General features: G+C 42.3%; 1 protein-coding gene across 1 annotated transcript; it reads left to right on the forward strand.

Annotated features, from left to right (window-relative positions):
• The first annotated feature begins 14,720 nt into the window (after positions 1–14,720).
• Positions 14,721–18,035, forward strand: LOC132797774 (uncharacterized). Its single transcript, XM_060809554.1, has 4 exons — positions 14,721–16,110; positions 16,211–16,636; positions 16,692–17,461; positions 17,622–18,035. The coding sequence occupies exons 1-4, from the start codon at positions 14,721–14,723 to the stop codon at positions 18,033–18,035; spliced, it is 3,000 nt and encodes a 999-aa protein (XP_060665537.1).
• Positions 18,036–18,434: the final 399 nt, after the last annotated feature.

Genomic DNA, 18,434 nt, shown 5'->3' on the forward strand with positions numbered 1-18,434 from the left:
GCTGATTGTCCTCTGCGACGACGACGAGCTCTCCGATTCGCATATTTGGCTGTAACCGTTCCCACTTGGCCCGTGCCTGCAGGCCCAGCACATACTCCGGGACCATCGCTGCCAGAACGCTCGCTTGAGCGACGAGACAGCTCGCCATCGCCTTAAGCAACTCAGACCCTCCTGGTCCGGGGTCCGCGATGCTGCCGGTGCCACCAGTGGTCCGCCCACCAGTAGATGCCGGGGGTTAGCGCCTCGCCGTCGTTGGGGTCTTGGCTTACGGCTCCTAGCGGGCGGGAGTTGAGCACCGCCTCGACCGCCACGACCACTGTCTGCAGCTCCTCGAGCGTGAGCAGGGCGTTGCCCACCGTCCGTAGGAGTAGGTGCTTTGCAGACTTCACACCTGCCTCCCATAGTCCTCCGAAGTGAGGAGCCCTCGGCGGTATGAACGCAAATTCGCATCCGCTTCTTGATGCGAAGTCGCGAACTGCGTTCTCCTCGGCCTCGACTCGCCTCCTTAGCTCCTCCAGATGGCGACTTGCTCCGACGAAGTTCGTCGCGTTGTCGCAATGGACTCGGCTCGGACATCCTCTTCGACCAACAAACCTTTGGAAAGCCATTAGAAATGCATTAGTTGACAGATCGGATACAATTTCTAAGTGAACCGCTTTTGACGCAAAACAGACGAACAAAGCTATGTACGACTTGTACGGCGGCTTTCCGCGAATCCTATAGGTTGTCTCAACCGGGCCACAAAAATCTACGCCACAAATTGAAAATGGGCGGAGCGCTCGGAGTCGATCAGCAGGCAAATTTCCCATTATTTGCTTAAGCAACCGAGGTTTGCATTTAAAGCAACGGATGCATGATCGTACTGTCTGACGACAAAGCTCTTGAGCATTAACTAACCAAAGTCGTTCTCTAAGAATGCTCACGAGCGCTCTTGGGCCAGCGTGACAGTTGGTCAAGTGAAGGTACCTCACATAGCTGCGAGCAAATTGTGAGCGCTTCGACAAGAGGAGTGGAAACTTAGCATCATACGAAATAGGAGCATTTACCAGTCGCCCCCCGACTCGCAACAACGAAAACGAACACCAAGATCCTTCATACTCATGTATGAAAGGATTGAGTCGTTGTAGACTCGAGCTCACACGTGTACTCTTACGAACCCTTTCTATATCGTCTCTGAATTCGAAATCCTGCATTACTTCTATTATTTTACTGAATGCTTCTTTCAGTTCTGATGCCGTTGGAACCAGTTCAAATTGAACTGTTTTCTTTGCATCTTCGAATGAAGCGGAACACATAAGCGAACACTCTCAACAGACTTGTGTGCGACGAAAAACTTTCGATCGAGTCCACTAGATCTGACTTTACCACTATAGCTGTCAGTCCAACAGCTGTTTTGCGCACTTCCAAATTGCGCGTCTCTTCAGAGACGAAATGGTGGTTAACTGGCCATGCGTCGTGTGGTTCCATCAAGAATGACGGACCACTAAACCACATTGACGCGCACAGTTCACTCACATCGCAACCTCTCGATACAATGTCTGCGGGGTTCTGCTTAGTTGGAACATGACGCCATTCCACGCTCTCTGACCACTCTTGAATCTCGGCCACTCGATTCGACACGAATGTCGCGAGAGTGGAAGGATGTGACCGGATCCAATGAAGAGTGACTTCCGAATCTGACCAAAGAACCGTCCGTTCAATTGGTGATCGGATCAATCTTCGTATGCGGTGGCAGAGTTCTGCAAGAAGGTGAGCTGCACACAACTCAAGTCTAGGAAGAGTCTTAGTCTTGAGGGGCGCTACTTTTGATTTTGAGGTTAGTAATGATACTTTACAACCTTCTGCAGTTTGCGTACGAACGTAAATACACGCCCCATACGCTCTTATTGAGGCGTCGGCGAAGCCATGTATCTCTATCGGTGACGTAGGCTCTGTGAACAAATATCGTGGCACTTTTATATTTTGCAATTGTGTCAAATTTGACTTCAATTGCTGCCACGATGTATCCAAACTCAATGGTATGGATTCGTCCCACTCCAACTTTTGAAGCCAGAGCTCTTGAAGCAGTATCTTTGCTTTTATAATTAAGGGACTCAATAGGCCAAGCGGATCGAATAACCGCGATGTCACCGAGAGAATGTTCCGTTTTGTCGCTTTAAGACCCATGAATGAATCGTCGATCCGGAATTGGAACACGTCTTCATTTGGCAACCAAATCACACCTAGAGTCTTGGTTGCGTCAGTCTCGGAGATCGTTATCGGCTTTGGTGTACTGTTTGATGCGGAGAACCCAGGAGCATTCGAGAACCACTTCGCAAGTTCAAAACCTGCTCCTAGCAGTATCTGCGACACTTCAGACTTAATTGTCTTCAGGTCCTCGACGCATGCGGCACCAGTCAACATATCGTCAACGTAGAAGTCTTGCCTGATAACTTCAGCTGCCATGGGGTGCGAGGATTTCGCAATCTCGCTCAGCTGGATCAAACACCGTATGGCCAAGAATGGCGCTGGCGCAGTGCCATATGTTACAGTATTTAATCTGAATAATCTCAACGAGTCTGATGGATCTTTCCTCCACACTATGAGCTGATAGTTTCGATCTGCCTCGTGCACCATAACTTGGCGGTACATCTTTTTGATGTCGGCCGTTAATGCATATTTATGCAATCGAAAACGAAGCAGAGTCGAAAACAGCTCTTCTTGAATGGTCGGCCCGACCATAAGAATGTCATTCAACGCCTTATGTGTCGAAGTGCGACACGAAGCATCAAATACGACCCTCAGCTTTGTCGAAGTGCTTTGGGGCCGTAGTACACATTGGTGCGGAATAACATAGTGTGGTGTACTTGGAAGGATGTGACTCACTTCGGACATGTGGCCCATCTCTACATATTCTTCCATAAATTCCAAGTACATTCGCCTTAACTCGGGATCTCGAGTTAAGCGTTTTTCAACGACAAAACCGCCGTTTAGCAACTTCAAATGAGCACCCAAGCTGGTGCGAATCTGATTTGAACGGCAGTCTTACTTCGAAACGACCAGACGGCAATCTTCTCACATTATTTGTGAAATGATCTTCACAACTTTGTTGTTCAGCGGAAAGGACTTTGGAGGGAGAGCGCACATCTTCGACAGTCCAAAACTTCAGCAAGGTCTTGTCAATCGAGCTCAAACTTTCTTCCTGATAGCTCAGATTGACAGTCATCTTCTGGTGAGATTTTTCACCAGGAGTGTACCGCCCCGAGACAATCCACCCAAGGCTTGTCTTTTGGAGGATTGGACACTCTGGACCTTGCTTGATTTGGCCAACGGACAATAGGTCAAAGAATGTTTCAGCGCCGATAAGAAGATCAATTTTCTGCGGTTTGTAGAAATAGGGATCCGCTAGCTGAATATTGTCAGGTATCTTCCAGCCACTGACATTTACAGTGTGATCTGGCTGATAACCTGAGATCGATTTGAGGATCCATAAATCGATCGCGTATTCATTGCAGCCAACTCGCGACTTCACCACAGTGTGTATCTTTTCTTAACTTGAGAATGGATTCACCAATGCCAAGCAAGCTGATGCACGAGTCTTCTCTACGCAAATGCAGCCGCTGAGCTAGTTCCTCAGTCACAAAATTAATTTGTGACCCAGAGTCCAGCAAAGCTCGGGCTAAGACGAAATCGCCTGAATTCGTCTTTATTTTGATGACTGCTGTGGCCAGGATCACTTTATCTGACACGGTCGCATGCATCGCATGTGAAGTGGATGGACGATCAGGCTCAAAAGCGGAGAGACTTGGGGGTGGTAACGCTCTACTATTTGTAGTCGCAGAATATATGTGCAGCAACGTATGATGTGAACGGCTGCACACACGACACTTTTTGCCTTACATTTGGCGACAGTGTGACCCTTCCGAAGACAATTTATGCATAATGCAGTTGTTTTCGCGTAGTCGAATCTCTGTTTAACTGCCAAGGCAGCAAACATCGAGCAACTCACGATGGAATGATCTTCGGAATTGCAATATTCGCATATTTGGGTCTTTTGATCAATCTTATCTTTGAGCGTCGTACACGAAAACGAGCTTTTATTAAGCTGTTTAGTGGAAACGGCTTGACTATCGGACTTTGTCGAATTCTCAGCTGACAAGTGCTGATATCGACGATTAAGCACAGTTTCACACTCACTCCATAATGGAATTTTCGTGTAATCTAGCTGCTCATCCCACTTCTTCTTTGTTATTGCATCAACTTTGTGCATGACCAGGTGAATAAGGATTGCATTTGCAATCTTCTTATCATCACCTATCGACAACAAAGATCCGTATATCGCAGAGACAGTGTCAATCAAGTTTCGCAACGCTGAAGCGGAGGGCTGCGAAATCTTTGGCAAATTGAAAAGAGCAGTGATATTTTCATTAAATATCAGACAATCATTGTCATATACTCTTTTCAAACTTGCCATTGCTTTCTCATAGTTGTCCTCGGTGACTTGAAACGCTCTCACCGTTCCAAGAGCCTCACCAGAGAGACAAGAAATGAGATGATTGAATTTCTCAATGCGCGGAATTGAATGGTCATTGTCAACAAGAGTCTCAAACAAGCTTATGAAATTTTTAAATTCGGAATACTTTCCGCTGAACTTTGGCAATGAGAGTTTAGGTAGACGGGTACGAGGAGCGGCAATCGGCTGAATCGATATATTGGCGGATGAATTATCGGTCAACGATTTCACCATCGCCTTCAGCCTTGCCTTTGCAGTAATGCAAATCTCTTCTAGCTCGCACCGGTAATCGTCATATTCGTCAAATGTCTCAATTCTGCTTTGATATTTGAGAGCATTTTCAATATGCGACGACAACATCTCAAGCCTGCACTCTAGCTCTGTCAAATCTCGACCGATCGTGTCATCGAGAATTTGATTATTAACTCTGCAAATGCTCTTCACGCAAATAGCAAGTTTCTTTTAGAGCCTTCAAGAGTTTCTTTCGAATTCATTTTTATGTAGATTATTAGAGGAGACGACAAAAAAATATAAAAAATAAAATACAAAATAAATCTTGTTGCTTCCAACAACAACAACGAAAACGAAAATTAAAACAAAAAAAAAAAATTTTTTTTTTTTTTTTGAATTATTATTTTGAACTATTTTTTTTTTATTTTTTATTTTTACTTAATTTTAAATTGTCCTAAGCTAACCACTAAGCTTTCTCGGACAATAATAGGGAGTACACAATTCGAGGGAGCAAACGAGATATCGCACTGATATGCTCAACCAACGAATGTAGGGGAGCGAGTTCTAAGCGCTGCAAAGCGCGCGACAACGAAAAGTGCAAGCAACAACACAGACTACAGAGCGCAATGCACTGTGCAGATGCTGGCTTGCTAACGTACGTATGTGTGTATGTGCGCTGTTTCTAAGCGCGCGAAACGAAAACGAAAATGCAAGCAACAACAACACGGAGCCGAAATGCACCGGTGCAGTGTTGGCTTGCGGGTATATATGTATGTATATACGTATGTGCGCTTAGCAACAGCACACAACTTACAGCGGCTACGAATCTGGTGACAAAGGGGGCGACGAAAGCGAAAATTGCAACGAACTGAGAGAAGAAGTTCGATGCAATGGAAATAAGAATTTCCCCTAGTCACTTTCACTTAGAAAACAAAAACAATATTCTGCCTAAGCGGTTCACTTTTTAAATTAAAATATAAAATTTAAAAACAAATGCTCTACTATTACGTATGTGCCAAGAATTGAAAGCGTCACTAGAATTTTGCAACTTGGCAACCAATTCAGTTTTTCGCTTCCAATTTTTCGCACAGTACCTGAATTGGCGATCTTTAATGATCCCAGCCACTTTCCTCTGTGTGTCTTCTGCAGTTGCAGGGTATCCTCCAGCGATGATGCGAAGAATCCAGCTGCCAACGATGACAACACAACACAAGAAGATCACAGCACTGGCACAAGTCAATTAATTGTTTATATTTTATTTTATTTAGCGACCGGCGCGAATTTGTTTTGTTTTCTGTTTTAGATCATTCACTCGCGTTCAACAACAATTAGAGTCCACCCGGGGGCGCCATGAAAAATTACAAGAGTTTTTGCAATTATTAATTTTCCGCTTTATTCGCGAACAAAGTATGGACCTAATTGTTGTTGTTACAAACGACGAAAACGAAAACGGAGTAAATGATGACGCGCTGTTAAGTTCTCAATTTCAACTGTGTTTATAATTCTATGCTAAGTTACATTAAGCCTAACTTAACTAGAGTGGCGAAGCGAGGCGAATTCGCTCAGAGAGCAAAACGAAAGCTTTATTGCGCTCTCGCTTCGCCCTAATTCTAATAACTTCATTTGACAACTTCATTATCTTAACTAATGTACATCAAATGCGCCAACAATTCCCCTATCTTCCAAATTCTTTCCCACAAATCATATCATAAACATAAACACTTGTCGCGACGGCACCGACTGTCACAAACAAAAGATCCTATTACATTGGCGATCGTGCCACTTCCAAAAATCCAAAGTCCATTAAAGTTTTCCATTTGCATTACTGAGCTAACACAAACACAAAACATCACATGTATGTTAGCTTTAAGTCGTAATAAGAACTTTCATGTTAAAGCTCAGCATATTGTGAGTTTAGTTTTTAAAGACACTTTCCTCACTTAAGACGCGTAGCCCGCGAGCTTATAAATAAAAATAAAGTAGTCTATTAAGTAAACAAAAATAAATCCTTGTGTTTTATTGGCGCAGCCGGTAGGATACGTCGTACTAGTTACTGAATCAACAAAGCAGTCGTGAACCGCTAGAAGGACTTTAACATTGTCCTGGGTGAACGCGTCCTAGTTGTGAACTATACAAAACGTATCCGCGAAAAACATCTACGTGCGTGAGTGCGTTATTAAAACGGTAATACAAAAACCTTGTAAAAATCCGTCATAATAAAAACTCAAAACCCGAACCACGTGTGCAAATTAATAACAATTCAAAAATGGCAACCGAATTAACAGAAGCACACTTAAACCAGTGTCTAAATCAAATCAAACACGTACCAGCGTTTGATAACGGAGCAGAAAATTTGTCGACATTTATAAAGAGAATAGATTTTATTCTGTCTCTATACCCAACAACTGATGTACGCCAAAGCAGCGTAATCGTCGGTGCTATTGAACGACAACTGGTTGGAGAATCCTTGCGTACATCCCAGATTACACAATCCAACAATTGAGATCGTCCCTAATCGAGGAATTCAAGACGCAGACACCTTATGAGGAGCTACTAAGAAGACTATACAATACCAATTGGAATGGAAGCCTACGTAAGTTCGTAGAAGAGCTCGAGAGAAAATCCTATATTATTAGCAATAAGTTAGCACTAGACACTGACGGTAGCACAGCAATAATTTATAAAAATGCACTAAAAATAACCACAAAAATGTAATAACCAGAAAATTACCAGACAGGATATACATGACCTTAGCAAGGCATGATATAACTTCAATAAGCAAACTAAAAGCAGTTGCTCAAACAGAAGGTATTTATGAGTCTTATGAGACTCAGAATAACCATAAAAGTGAAAACAATAGTCGTAGGAATCAAAATAAATCTTACGCAAACTATTCAAACAATTCTCATTCAGATGATTCGTCCAATTCAAAACCACAAACTAATTACTCAAATTCAAATCAGAATAATCAAAATCTTCACCAAGAATTCAATAAAAACTAAAAGAAACTCAAACCCAAAACCCTTATAACTATTCGAGGGACACCTCAACAAGCCGTGGGCCTAACCCACCGGTAAAAAGACAAAGGGAAAGCCAAAGTGGCCAGTTCAAAATGGAGCAAGGTGAAAATTTTCATCAAAGTGCCTCGGAACTAAATGCAGAGCAAACACCATACATAAGAATCAAAATGAATGAAGGTTCTTCAATAAACCTTTTAAAACAAAATACTTTCAGTTTTCCAATTTATAAAAATCCAATCAATGTTCAAACAATTAATGGCATTACCGAATTATCAGAAAGTATACTTTTGGTCCCAGCAGACTTTGCCCTACAAAACAAAATTTTACATTCATAATTTCTCTGAAAATTATGATATGCTATTAGGAAGAGAATACTTAACAGCCAGTAAATCCCAAATTGATTACGAAAATGGCACAGTTACATTAGGAGAATATAAATTTACATTTCAAAACGAAGAAGAAAATTCTGAAGAAACTTACACAGAAGATTGTGCGAATCCACCCTTGACCGAAGATAGGCCATTCAACTTCGCAATCGAAGATGAATTAAAAGAGTGTAATGAGTTCAGACTTGAACATCTTAACACAGAAGAAGTAGAAAAACTAAAAAGTTTTACATGAATTTCGCGATATTTAGTACCGGGAAGGTGAAAATTTGACTTTCACCAGTACGATTAAGCATTCAATTCAAACGAAACACGAAGACCCATTATATAAAAGACCCTATAAATACCCACAGGCTTACGATCAAGAAGTCAATAAACAAATCAACGAAATGATAATAGAGCAGGGCATAATAAAAAATCAAAATTCCCTTATTGTTCGCCCATCTGGATTGTTCCAAAGAAAATGGACGCTTCAGGAAAGCAAAAATTCCGGTTAGTCATTGACTTTTCAACCAAGCATGGTCACTACGAATTTACTCGTATGCCCTTTGGGCTTAAAATGCTCCAGCGACTTTGCAGCGCTGTATGAATAACCTACTTGAAGATCAGATCTTCAAGGATTGTCTTGTTTACTTAGATGATATTTTTATCTATTCCACTTCATTGGAGAAGCACATATCATCCATTTCGAAAGTCTTCTCAAAACTTCGGGAAGCAAATTTGAAATTACAATTAGACAAATGCGAATTCATGAAAAAGGAAACTGATTTCCTCGGGCATGTAATCACCACGCAAGGTATAAAACCAAATCCAAACAAAATTAAGGCAATTGTTGAATTCCCAATACCAAAGACACCAAAAGAAATCAAATCATTCCTAGGTTTATGCGGATTTTGTCGCAAATTTATACCCAATTTCGCAAATATTGCAAAACCCATGACAACAAAGTTGAAGAAAAACGCCACCATAAACATAAAAGATCCCACTTATGTGTCAGCATTTGAAAAATTCAAAGTTTTAATAACGTCCGATCCGATACTAGTTTATCCAAATTTCGAGAAACCATTCTCATTGACTACAGATGCTAGCAACTTCGCTATAGGCGCCGTTCTATCACAGGAACACAAACCCATTTGCTATGCAAGTCGAACTTTAAACGAACACGAATCAAACTATTCAGCTATAGAGAAAGAACTATTAGCTATCGTGTGGGCAACCAAATATTTCCGTTCTTACCTATTCGGTAGAAAATTCCAGATCTTAAGCGATCACAAACCACTAGTTTGGCTCAGTAACATTAAAGAACCAAACATGAAATTACAAAGATGGAAAATCCGATTAAACGAATACGATTATCAAATCAAGTATTTACCAGGAAAAGAAAATAACGTAGCAGATGCACTTTCATGTATAAAAATAGAAGAGAATTTCTTAGGAGAAGATGCAATTAGCACAGGAGCAACTATACATAGTGCTCAAGAGGACAGTCAATATCACATACCAATAACCGAAAGACCTTTAAACTACTTTAACAGGCAAATAGAATTCATAAAAGTGACAAAAATAAAGTTAAAACAACTCACTATTTTCATAAACTTAACATTAAAATTTCCTACAAGGAAATGACTAATCAATATGCCAAAGATATGATAAAAAATATCTTTGCTCGAAAAATAGTATTGTCTATTTTCATGACGAAATAGATTTTCCAATTTTTCAAAGAGCCTATTTAGAAATACTAAGCCCAGGTAATATAACTAAAATAATGAAAACAAGCTTAAAATTAATTGACTTCCAAACCTTCGCAGAGTTTAAAGAATTAATTTTAAAAACACATAAAAAGTTGTTACATCCAGGTATAGAAAAACAATAAATTGGTTTAAGGAAAAATATTATTACCCTGATTACCAGAAACTAATACAAAATCTAATTAATGAATGTGAAATTTGCAACATAGCTAAAACTGAACATAGAGATACAAAACTCACGTTCGAGATAACACCCGAAGTACTTAATGTTAGGGATAAATATGTAATAGATTTTTATATGATAGATAAGAAACAATTTCTTTCTTGTATAGATGTTTATTCCAAATTCACAACATTAGTTGAAGTTCAAAGTAGAGATTGGTTAGAAGCTAAAAAGCTTTACTACAAGTTTTCAATGAAATGGGAAAACCCATAGAAATAAAAGCAGACAAAGATTCAGCATTCATCACTGCAGCCTTGCAAATTTGGTTACAAGAAGAAGGCATAAAAATTAACATAACAACAAGTAAAACAGGTATATCAGATATAGAAAGGTTTCATAAAACTATAAATGAAAAGTTAAGAATAATAGGAAGCGACGATAATATTGAAAATAAAATTACAAAGTTCGAAACAATATTATATACTTATAATCATAAAACGAAACATAAGGCAACTAATAGAACTCCAGCAGATATTTTTATTTATGCAGGAACCCCTGAATATAACTCACAAGAGAATAAAGTAAATCAAATAAATAACCTCAATAAAAACAGAAGTGATTTTGAAGTAGATACACGATTTAGACAAGCTCCATTGGTTAAATCAAAAACAACAAATCCTTTCAAAAAGACAGGTAACATTAAAAAGCTCGATGAAAAACATTACGAAGAAACTAATAGAGGTAGAAAAGTTACACACTATAGATCGAAGTTTAAAAGAAGAAAGTAATTAACAAAAGTAAATATGTTAATTCCAGCCCAAGTGACGAAACATCCTAAATTACTGATGTTACTTATATTGTCAATTATTTGCACAACCGTAAACGCTCAACAAGTCGAAGTAAATCCCATTCAAAATGATCAAGGATTCATCCTATTTGAGTCAGGAACAATTAATTTACCAATATCCTTCGAACATCATTGCTTAACTATAAACGTAACTCCTTTGATTTATTATTAACTCAAAGCCATATCTTTAACAAGTACCCCCAAATAAAATATTTAATGAATAAATTAGAAAAGCAAATGGCAGGTATCAGAATAACAAGTCGTACTAAACGAGGTTTATTCGATTTCATAGGATCATCACTTAAATTCCTTTTGGCACATTAGATGAAGAAGATAAGAAACAATTTGAAAACCAAATTAACATTATTGCCCATAAATCAATTCAGGCAAATAATCTTAATGATTTTATAAATACATTTAATCAAGGTATTAATATTATAAATAATCAAAGCAAAATTTTGGAAGAAGAAAAACAATTAAATTCATTAATTTTAACATTGAACATTTTACCGAATATATAGAAGATATCGAGCTAAGCCTACAATTAACTCGCTTAGGAATATTTAATCCAAAATTACTTAAACACGATCAAATAGATCACATTAATCACGAAAAGTTGATGAATATTAAAACTTCTGCTTGGTTCAGTACACTTACAAATGAAATTTTCATCATGTCCCACATTCCATTGAGTAATCTTGAAACTTAAACTTTCCAAGTAATCCCTTACCCAGATAAGAATGGACAAATCATCATTGAAAATGTTGAAGGAAAATTTTATCTACACAATAACTTTGTTTCAAATTCAATCTCTAAAAAGATTATAAATGACCAATGCATAACTAATATAATAAAACATGAAACTCCAGTTTGCACTTTTAATAAATATCGTAAACAAGAATTTATACAAATAGTAGAGCCAAATATCATAATAACCTGGAACTTAACCAGAACCAAACTAAATCAGAATTGTAATGATTTAGATATGTACATCGAAAAAGATAAAATAATAAAAATATTTAATTGTACCATTGAATTAAAAATGTTAAAGTTTCAAATAGAGCACAACAATTTATAACCATTATGTTTACAGAGTACAATGTAACTAAAATAGAACCACTATCACACATTGAAATAAAAGAAATGATTATGTATAACAATAGAGAGAACAATAATTATAAATATCCAATAATTATGATTGTATTAATATTAATCCTGATTGTTATATACAACTTAGTGAATAAGAAAATTAAAACACTATTCAACATAATAACACAAAAATTTGTAAGAACACATGACACAGACATAAGTGCTAATGCTGAAACCGATAATATTGAAATTCCAGTCCCACTTATGTACCCTGAACTAAACGCTTGAGGACAAGCTAGGTTGGGGAGTAATATATCCATCTCCAGAATAATTTCTCGTACGTGACAAACACTCATAATTATTCCCCTATCTTCCAAATTCTTTCCCACAAATCATATCATAAACATAAACACTTGTCGCGACGGCACCGACTGTCACAAACAAAAAGATCCTATTACATTGGCGATCGTGCCACTTCCAAAAATCCAAAGTCCATTAAAATTTTCCATTTGCAACTTGAGGACTCAGCATTACTGCACTAACACAAGCAAAAACATCACATGTATGATAGCTTTAAGTCGTAATAAGAACTTTCATGTTAAAGCTCAGCATATTGTGAGTTCAGTTTTTAAAGACACTTTCCTCACTTAAGACGCGTAGCCCGCGAGCTTATAAATAAAAATAAAGTAGTCTATTAAGTAAACAAAAATAAATCCTTGTGTTTTATTTTTTTACTGTTCGTGCACCGCGAACATCTAATTATATATATATCCTTATATGTATATGTATGTGTAAGTATCTATACAGTTTAAAAGAGTTCGCTAACATTTTCCGTTTTGGCCGCGGTTGTGTGTACTTTGCTATTTTTTTACTGTCGTATCGCGTTTGTCTGTTTTGAACACACTCCTGTGTATGCAATCTCTCTTCTAGTTGTTATATTCAAAATAACAAGAGAGTTGCTCTCCTAATAGCAAACGCGCATAGATCCACTACACTCCATACATATATATATATATTCATATATATATGTATATATATACATACATATACATACGACATATGTACATCCACATACTTACAGCACACATACACACACGTACATTTCCATACACGACACTTACACACATATACACTCCGTATATGCTACGTATTTACTGATATTATATATTCAATCCAGTGTTACATACATACAACATATATATAATATCTTATCCATCTCCGTATACGTATATAAACAGCAGCAATCACACCGAGCAATAAAGATTCACGCTGCTGTTTGTGTTTTACTTAAACAATTTTGTTTTTCCAACAGCGATTTGTTCCTCGTCTGTTTCCTTGTGTCGGCTTTGCTCACTATCCAGTGACAGCCGAAGTTCTTCTCCATTTTGTGCTTGCTTTCGGCTGTCCGCTTTACCGCGAGTCTTTGTTGAGAAAAGACTCTAAAGTGACTGCCGAAGCATAGTATGTCCAAGAGCCAAAAGAGCGAAAAGGACTCAAAACACTCGTTAAAGCTTCCGACCACAGCTCGTCGCCTGTCGTCCGCTTCGCCCGCTCCTTCGGGGTCCAAATCCGCCACCCCTGCCGCTCAACTCCGAGTAAAAGTCGTCGCCGTCTGCTTCTGCGAAGACTCCGCCGTTGCGCACATCTTCGTCTGCTCCACGTAGTCAGGCAACTACCCGTTCCGTCCAAGCTAAACTTAGCGAAACCCGTGCGATGGCTCTCAGCAACTTCGTCAGTGTCTCCGACAGACTGGTGCACTTTGAGAGTCGGGTCAGAGGGCCTGCAGCCGAAGACGACAATGTACACACGTACGAGATCCGTCGTGCCCGGCTGCAAGCCCTCTGGGACAATGTCGAAGCCGCCTATTCCACATGCGCTGATGCACTGCATCAAGACGGCGACAGTGAAGGCACACAAGCTATGGAGGCGAAATACGATCACTGCTATGCAGTGTATGAGCGGTGTCTCGCCCATGTTAAGGGACAATTACCCAGGTTTCGGGTCCAGCAGGAGAGAAGCATCCGTTCCTCCTGTATACTCCAGTGGCTGCCGGCTTACTTGCGGTGGCGATCCTTCCGTGACCTTTTCACGGCCATCTATGTCAACAATCCAAGGTTGACTCCGGTTGAGAAACTTTTCCATTTGAATTCGAAGACCGCAGATAAGGCCAATGAAATAGTAGCCAAATTTCCGCTGACGAACGATGGTTTCGCGTCGGCTTGGGGTGCTCTCTGCGAACGTTTTGAGAGCAAGCGCTTGTTAATAACAAGCCAGTTGAAACTCCTGTTCAACCTGTCCACGGTTACCCAAGAGTCGGGAGCAGCTATCAAGGAGCTGCAGAGCACGATCCAGCGTTGCTTGACCGCTCTTGAGCATTCAGACATCTCCGTCTGTAGCCCGTTCGCAGATTGCATCCTCGTTTTCCTCTGCTCGTCCAAACTCCCCAAGCTCACACTCTCGTTGTGGGAGCAATCCTTGGTGGACAAAGCGAGAATTCCCGCATGGCAGGATATGAGCACGTTCCTCAATGAGCGCTATCGTACGCTCGAAGCGATTTAAGACATGAAACAGACTGCAAACCCACAGAACGCGACTGCAGGACCATCCCGTCCGCAGAATTCCAAGCGGGTCAACTCTTTTGAGGCCCGAGTCACTCCGAAAGGCAAATCGTGCGACTTGTGCTCAAAGGAGAATCACCCTGTCCGGGTGTGTCCGCGTTTTTGCAAATGTCGGTCAACGAGAGAATGACATACATCAAACAGAAAAGTCTCTGTTTAAACTGTTTCGCAAGAGGTCACCAACTTACATGCAAAGGGCGGCACAACACTCTTCTCCATCGGGGCGACAGTGCCCACAATGGTGCCTCCTCATCTTCCAATATACAGTCCACTCCGAATCCAACGGCAACAAATGTGCACAATTTCTTTGCCAATAATGCTCAGAATGTCCTTCTCGGCACGGCGGTCATCAACGTATGCCACTTGGGCACTTCATACACCGCACGTGCGCTAATTGATTCCGGGTCCGAAGCGAACTTCAATTCTGAGCGTCTGATCCAACGCATTAAGTTGCCTTTCAAGTCCGTGCGAGCCCAAGTATCCGGGTTAAATCACGCAGTTGCGGCCCAATCGCAGAAGTTATGTCACTTCAGCATTGGTTCTCCGACGAAGCCGAGGCTCCATATTGAGACTTCGGCATTCGTAATTCCACAGTTGGCAGGCAAACTGCCCTCTTTCGATATACCGCAAAGTTTCCTAAGGGATCTACCAGCGATAGAACTGGCAGATCCACACTTCTACAAGAGCGCTCAGATTGATATTCTAATTGGCGCGGATATCCTTCCGTCGGTCATCCTGAGCGGCTCCCGGCCAAACATTTGTGGCTCACCTTGGGCAGGAAACCGTGTTTGGCTGGATTCTTACCGGCCCCGTCTCCCAGAATGTGTCGACAACTGTTTCTGCGTTTTCGACAAGAGTCGCCCTCCAAGCAGACGAACAGCTCGACAGCCTACTTTCCAAATTTTGGGAGGTGGAGGATATTCCAGCGAAGCTGATAAGACTACTTCTCGTAGCAAATGTGGCAGATATCGGGTGACTCTTCCATTCCGGAAGCCCGATGGCATTGAACTGGGTCATTCCAGATCTATAGCGTTGGCTCAATTCCTCAAGAACGAGAATCGTTTGTCAAGAAACGATACTCTAAAGGAACAGTACAATGCCGTTCTCCAGGAGTACGTGGACTTGGGTCATATGACACCCATATCGCCTCAGATAGCACCACAACGAAGGTGCGGGTCGTTTTCAACGCATTCAGGGCCCATTCTCCAATCGGATCTCACGTTGCAGATCCTCAGATGGCGATACTATCGATATGTGTTCAATGCGGACATAACGAAGATGTATCGCCAAATCCTCATGGACTCGAAGCACAAACCGTTCCAACGAATTCTGTTCCGTACGTCGGACGGTGAGATCCGTGACTTCGAGTTGCACACAGTGACATTCGGTGTCAACTGTGCGCCTTTCCTGGCTCTACGAGTCCTCTCGCAAGCCGAGTTTTTCCAACAACATGTACGTGGACGACGTCCTGGCGGGGACACACACGACAGAAGAGGCCATCTGGACCATTGCGGAAGTGTGTGCAGCCCTGAACAGCGCTGGCTTCCCGCTGAGGAAGTGAACGTCGAACCATAAGAGCGTGCTGAAGGACATTCCAAAGGACCATCTACTTCGAGAAGATTTCCTCGAACTCGAAGACTCCAGTACGGCGAAAACTCTGGGCATCAGGTGGCAAGCTCACGATGACGAGTTCTTCTTCATGCCACCGGAAGTTGCCCATCAGGACTCCTACACGAAGAGGGAAGTGCTTTCGCAAATCGCTAAGCTTTTCGACCCAGCCGGGTGGCTAGCCCCTTTCGTTATCCGAGCCAAGACACGAGTGAAGCTCCAGTACCACGGATTCTGTGATGCGTCAGAAAGGGCGTATGGAGCAGCGATCTATGTCCGTGTGGAGATGGCGAGCAAGGTTTCCACACATCTCCTTACTGCGAAGACAAAGGTGGCTCCTGTCAAGTCTCTCTCAGTGCCACGTTTGGAGCTTTGTGGTGCAGTCCTGTTGGATGAGTTATCTGCAGCCCTCCTCCTGAATCTGCCAGCAGAAAGTTTCCAGACTTTCTTTGGACTGATTCAACAATTGTTCTCGCCTGGTTCAACAAGCCACCCTGCAGATGGACAACCTTGTGGCCAATCGTGTGGCCAAAATCGTCCACGCCAGCGACGCCAAGAACTGGTCGCATGTGCGATCCGAGCACAATCCGGCAGATCTTGCAAGCCGAGGTGTCCTGCCACAAGAATTGATGTGTAATCCTTTGTGGTGGCATGGACCAGAGTGGCTTCATCTCCCGTCGGATCAATGGCCAACATCTCCAAGTCCCATTCCGGAGGTTCTGCTGGAGCAGCGGATTAAGTGCAACGTCGCTAAGTTACCTCCTACTCCTGACTTCCTGAATAAGTTCTCTGAGTTTGGCAATGCACTGCGCACGTCTGCCTATGTTCTCAGATTCAGTGATAGAAGTCGGAAGTTGGCAGTTCCGAGCTCTACCGTGGTCCAAGCGGATGAGCTGTCACGGATCCAAGAGCGGCTAATCGTCATGGCTCAACGACAAACTTTTCAACAAGAATACCACTGTCTGCAGTCCAAGCAGCAGGTTCCTTCCTCAAGTTCAATCCGAAACTTGAACCCTTTCCTCGATGGCAAGGGGATTCTACGGGCCTGTGGGCGTCTGAGGGCGTCCCACTCGCTGCGTTATGATGAGAGTCATCCAATCAGCCTCTCGTATTCCTCGTACTTTGCACGACTATTGGTTCGTTTCACCCATCGTATATCCTTACATGGGGGTAACCAAGTCGTCATGCGGCTGATCCGCTCCAGATTCTGGATTCCAAAATTGAAGGTCCTCGTCAAATCCACCATCAACTCTTGCAAGGTTTGCGTGATCTACAAGAAGAGATTGCAGACTCAAATGATGGGGACTTGCCCAAGGAAAGGGCGTCCTACTCGAGACCTTTCACGCACACTGGAGTCGACTTCGCCGGCCCATTCAAATAAAAATTACACTGGCCGAGCCAACCTCATCACCGCTTCAGCACGAAGGCGATCCACTTGGAGGCAACATCGGATCTCACGACGGAGAAATTCCTGGCCGCATTCTCCCGTTTCATCGCACGGCGCGGGTGTCCATACCAGATGTACTCGGACAACGGAAAACCTTCGTTGGAGCTGACAAGGTGATCTCCAACGACTTCTTGGAAGCGACGAGGGAGTGCATCATCGCACAACACGCCCACGAGAGCCTATCCTGGCACGTCAAACCGCCGGGCGCCCCGCATATGGGTGGATTATGGGAAGCCGGCGTAAAGAGTTTTAAGGCACTCTTTTACAAGGCGACATCCACCTCAAAATATACGTTCGAAGAGTTGTCCACTCTTCTCACTAAGATCGAAGCCTGCCTGAATTCGAGGCCGATTTCCCTATGTCCGAGGATCCTTCGGACTTACTAGCGCTCACTCCTGGCCATTTCCTCATAGGTGGCCCTCTTATTTCGGTGTTGGAACCACCAATTAACCAACCGGCCACCTCCATCCTCAATCGGTGGCAGCGACTGAAGGCTCTCCACCAACAATTTTGTTTCCGTTGGAAAGATGAGTACCTGAAGGAACTGCACAAACGGACGAAATGGCAATCCCTACACGGAACCTTCGGATCGGTGACATGGTCGTCATAAAAGAAGACAACCTCCCCTCGAACGAGTGGCGCCTAGGACGGGTGCTGACGACGTGTCCAGGCACCGATGCCAAGGTCCGAGTTTTAGATGTGCTCACGGCGCGGGGTGCTATCCGAAGACCCGTTGCCAAACTCATTCTACTCCCGATGGACAGCAAGACTGACCCCTCCACGTC

The sequence above is a fragment of the Drosophila nasuta genome, unplaced genomic scaffold, assembly GCF_023558535.2.
Source record: "Drosophila nasuta strain 15112-1781.00 unplaced genomic scaffold, ASM2355853v1 ctg19_pilon, whole genome shotgun sequence".
Taxonomy (NCBI): Eukaryota; Metazoa; Arthropoda; class Insecta; order Diptera; family Drosophilidae; genus Drosophila; species Drosophila nasuta.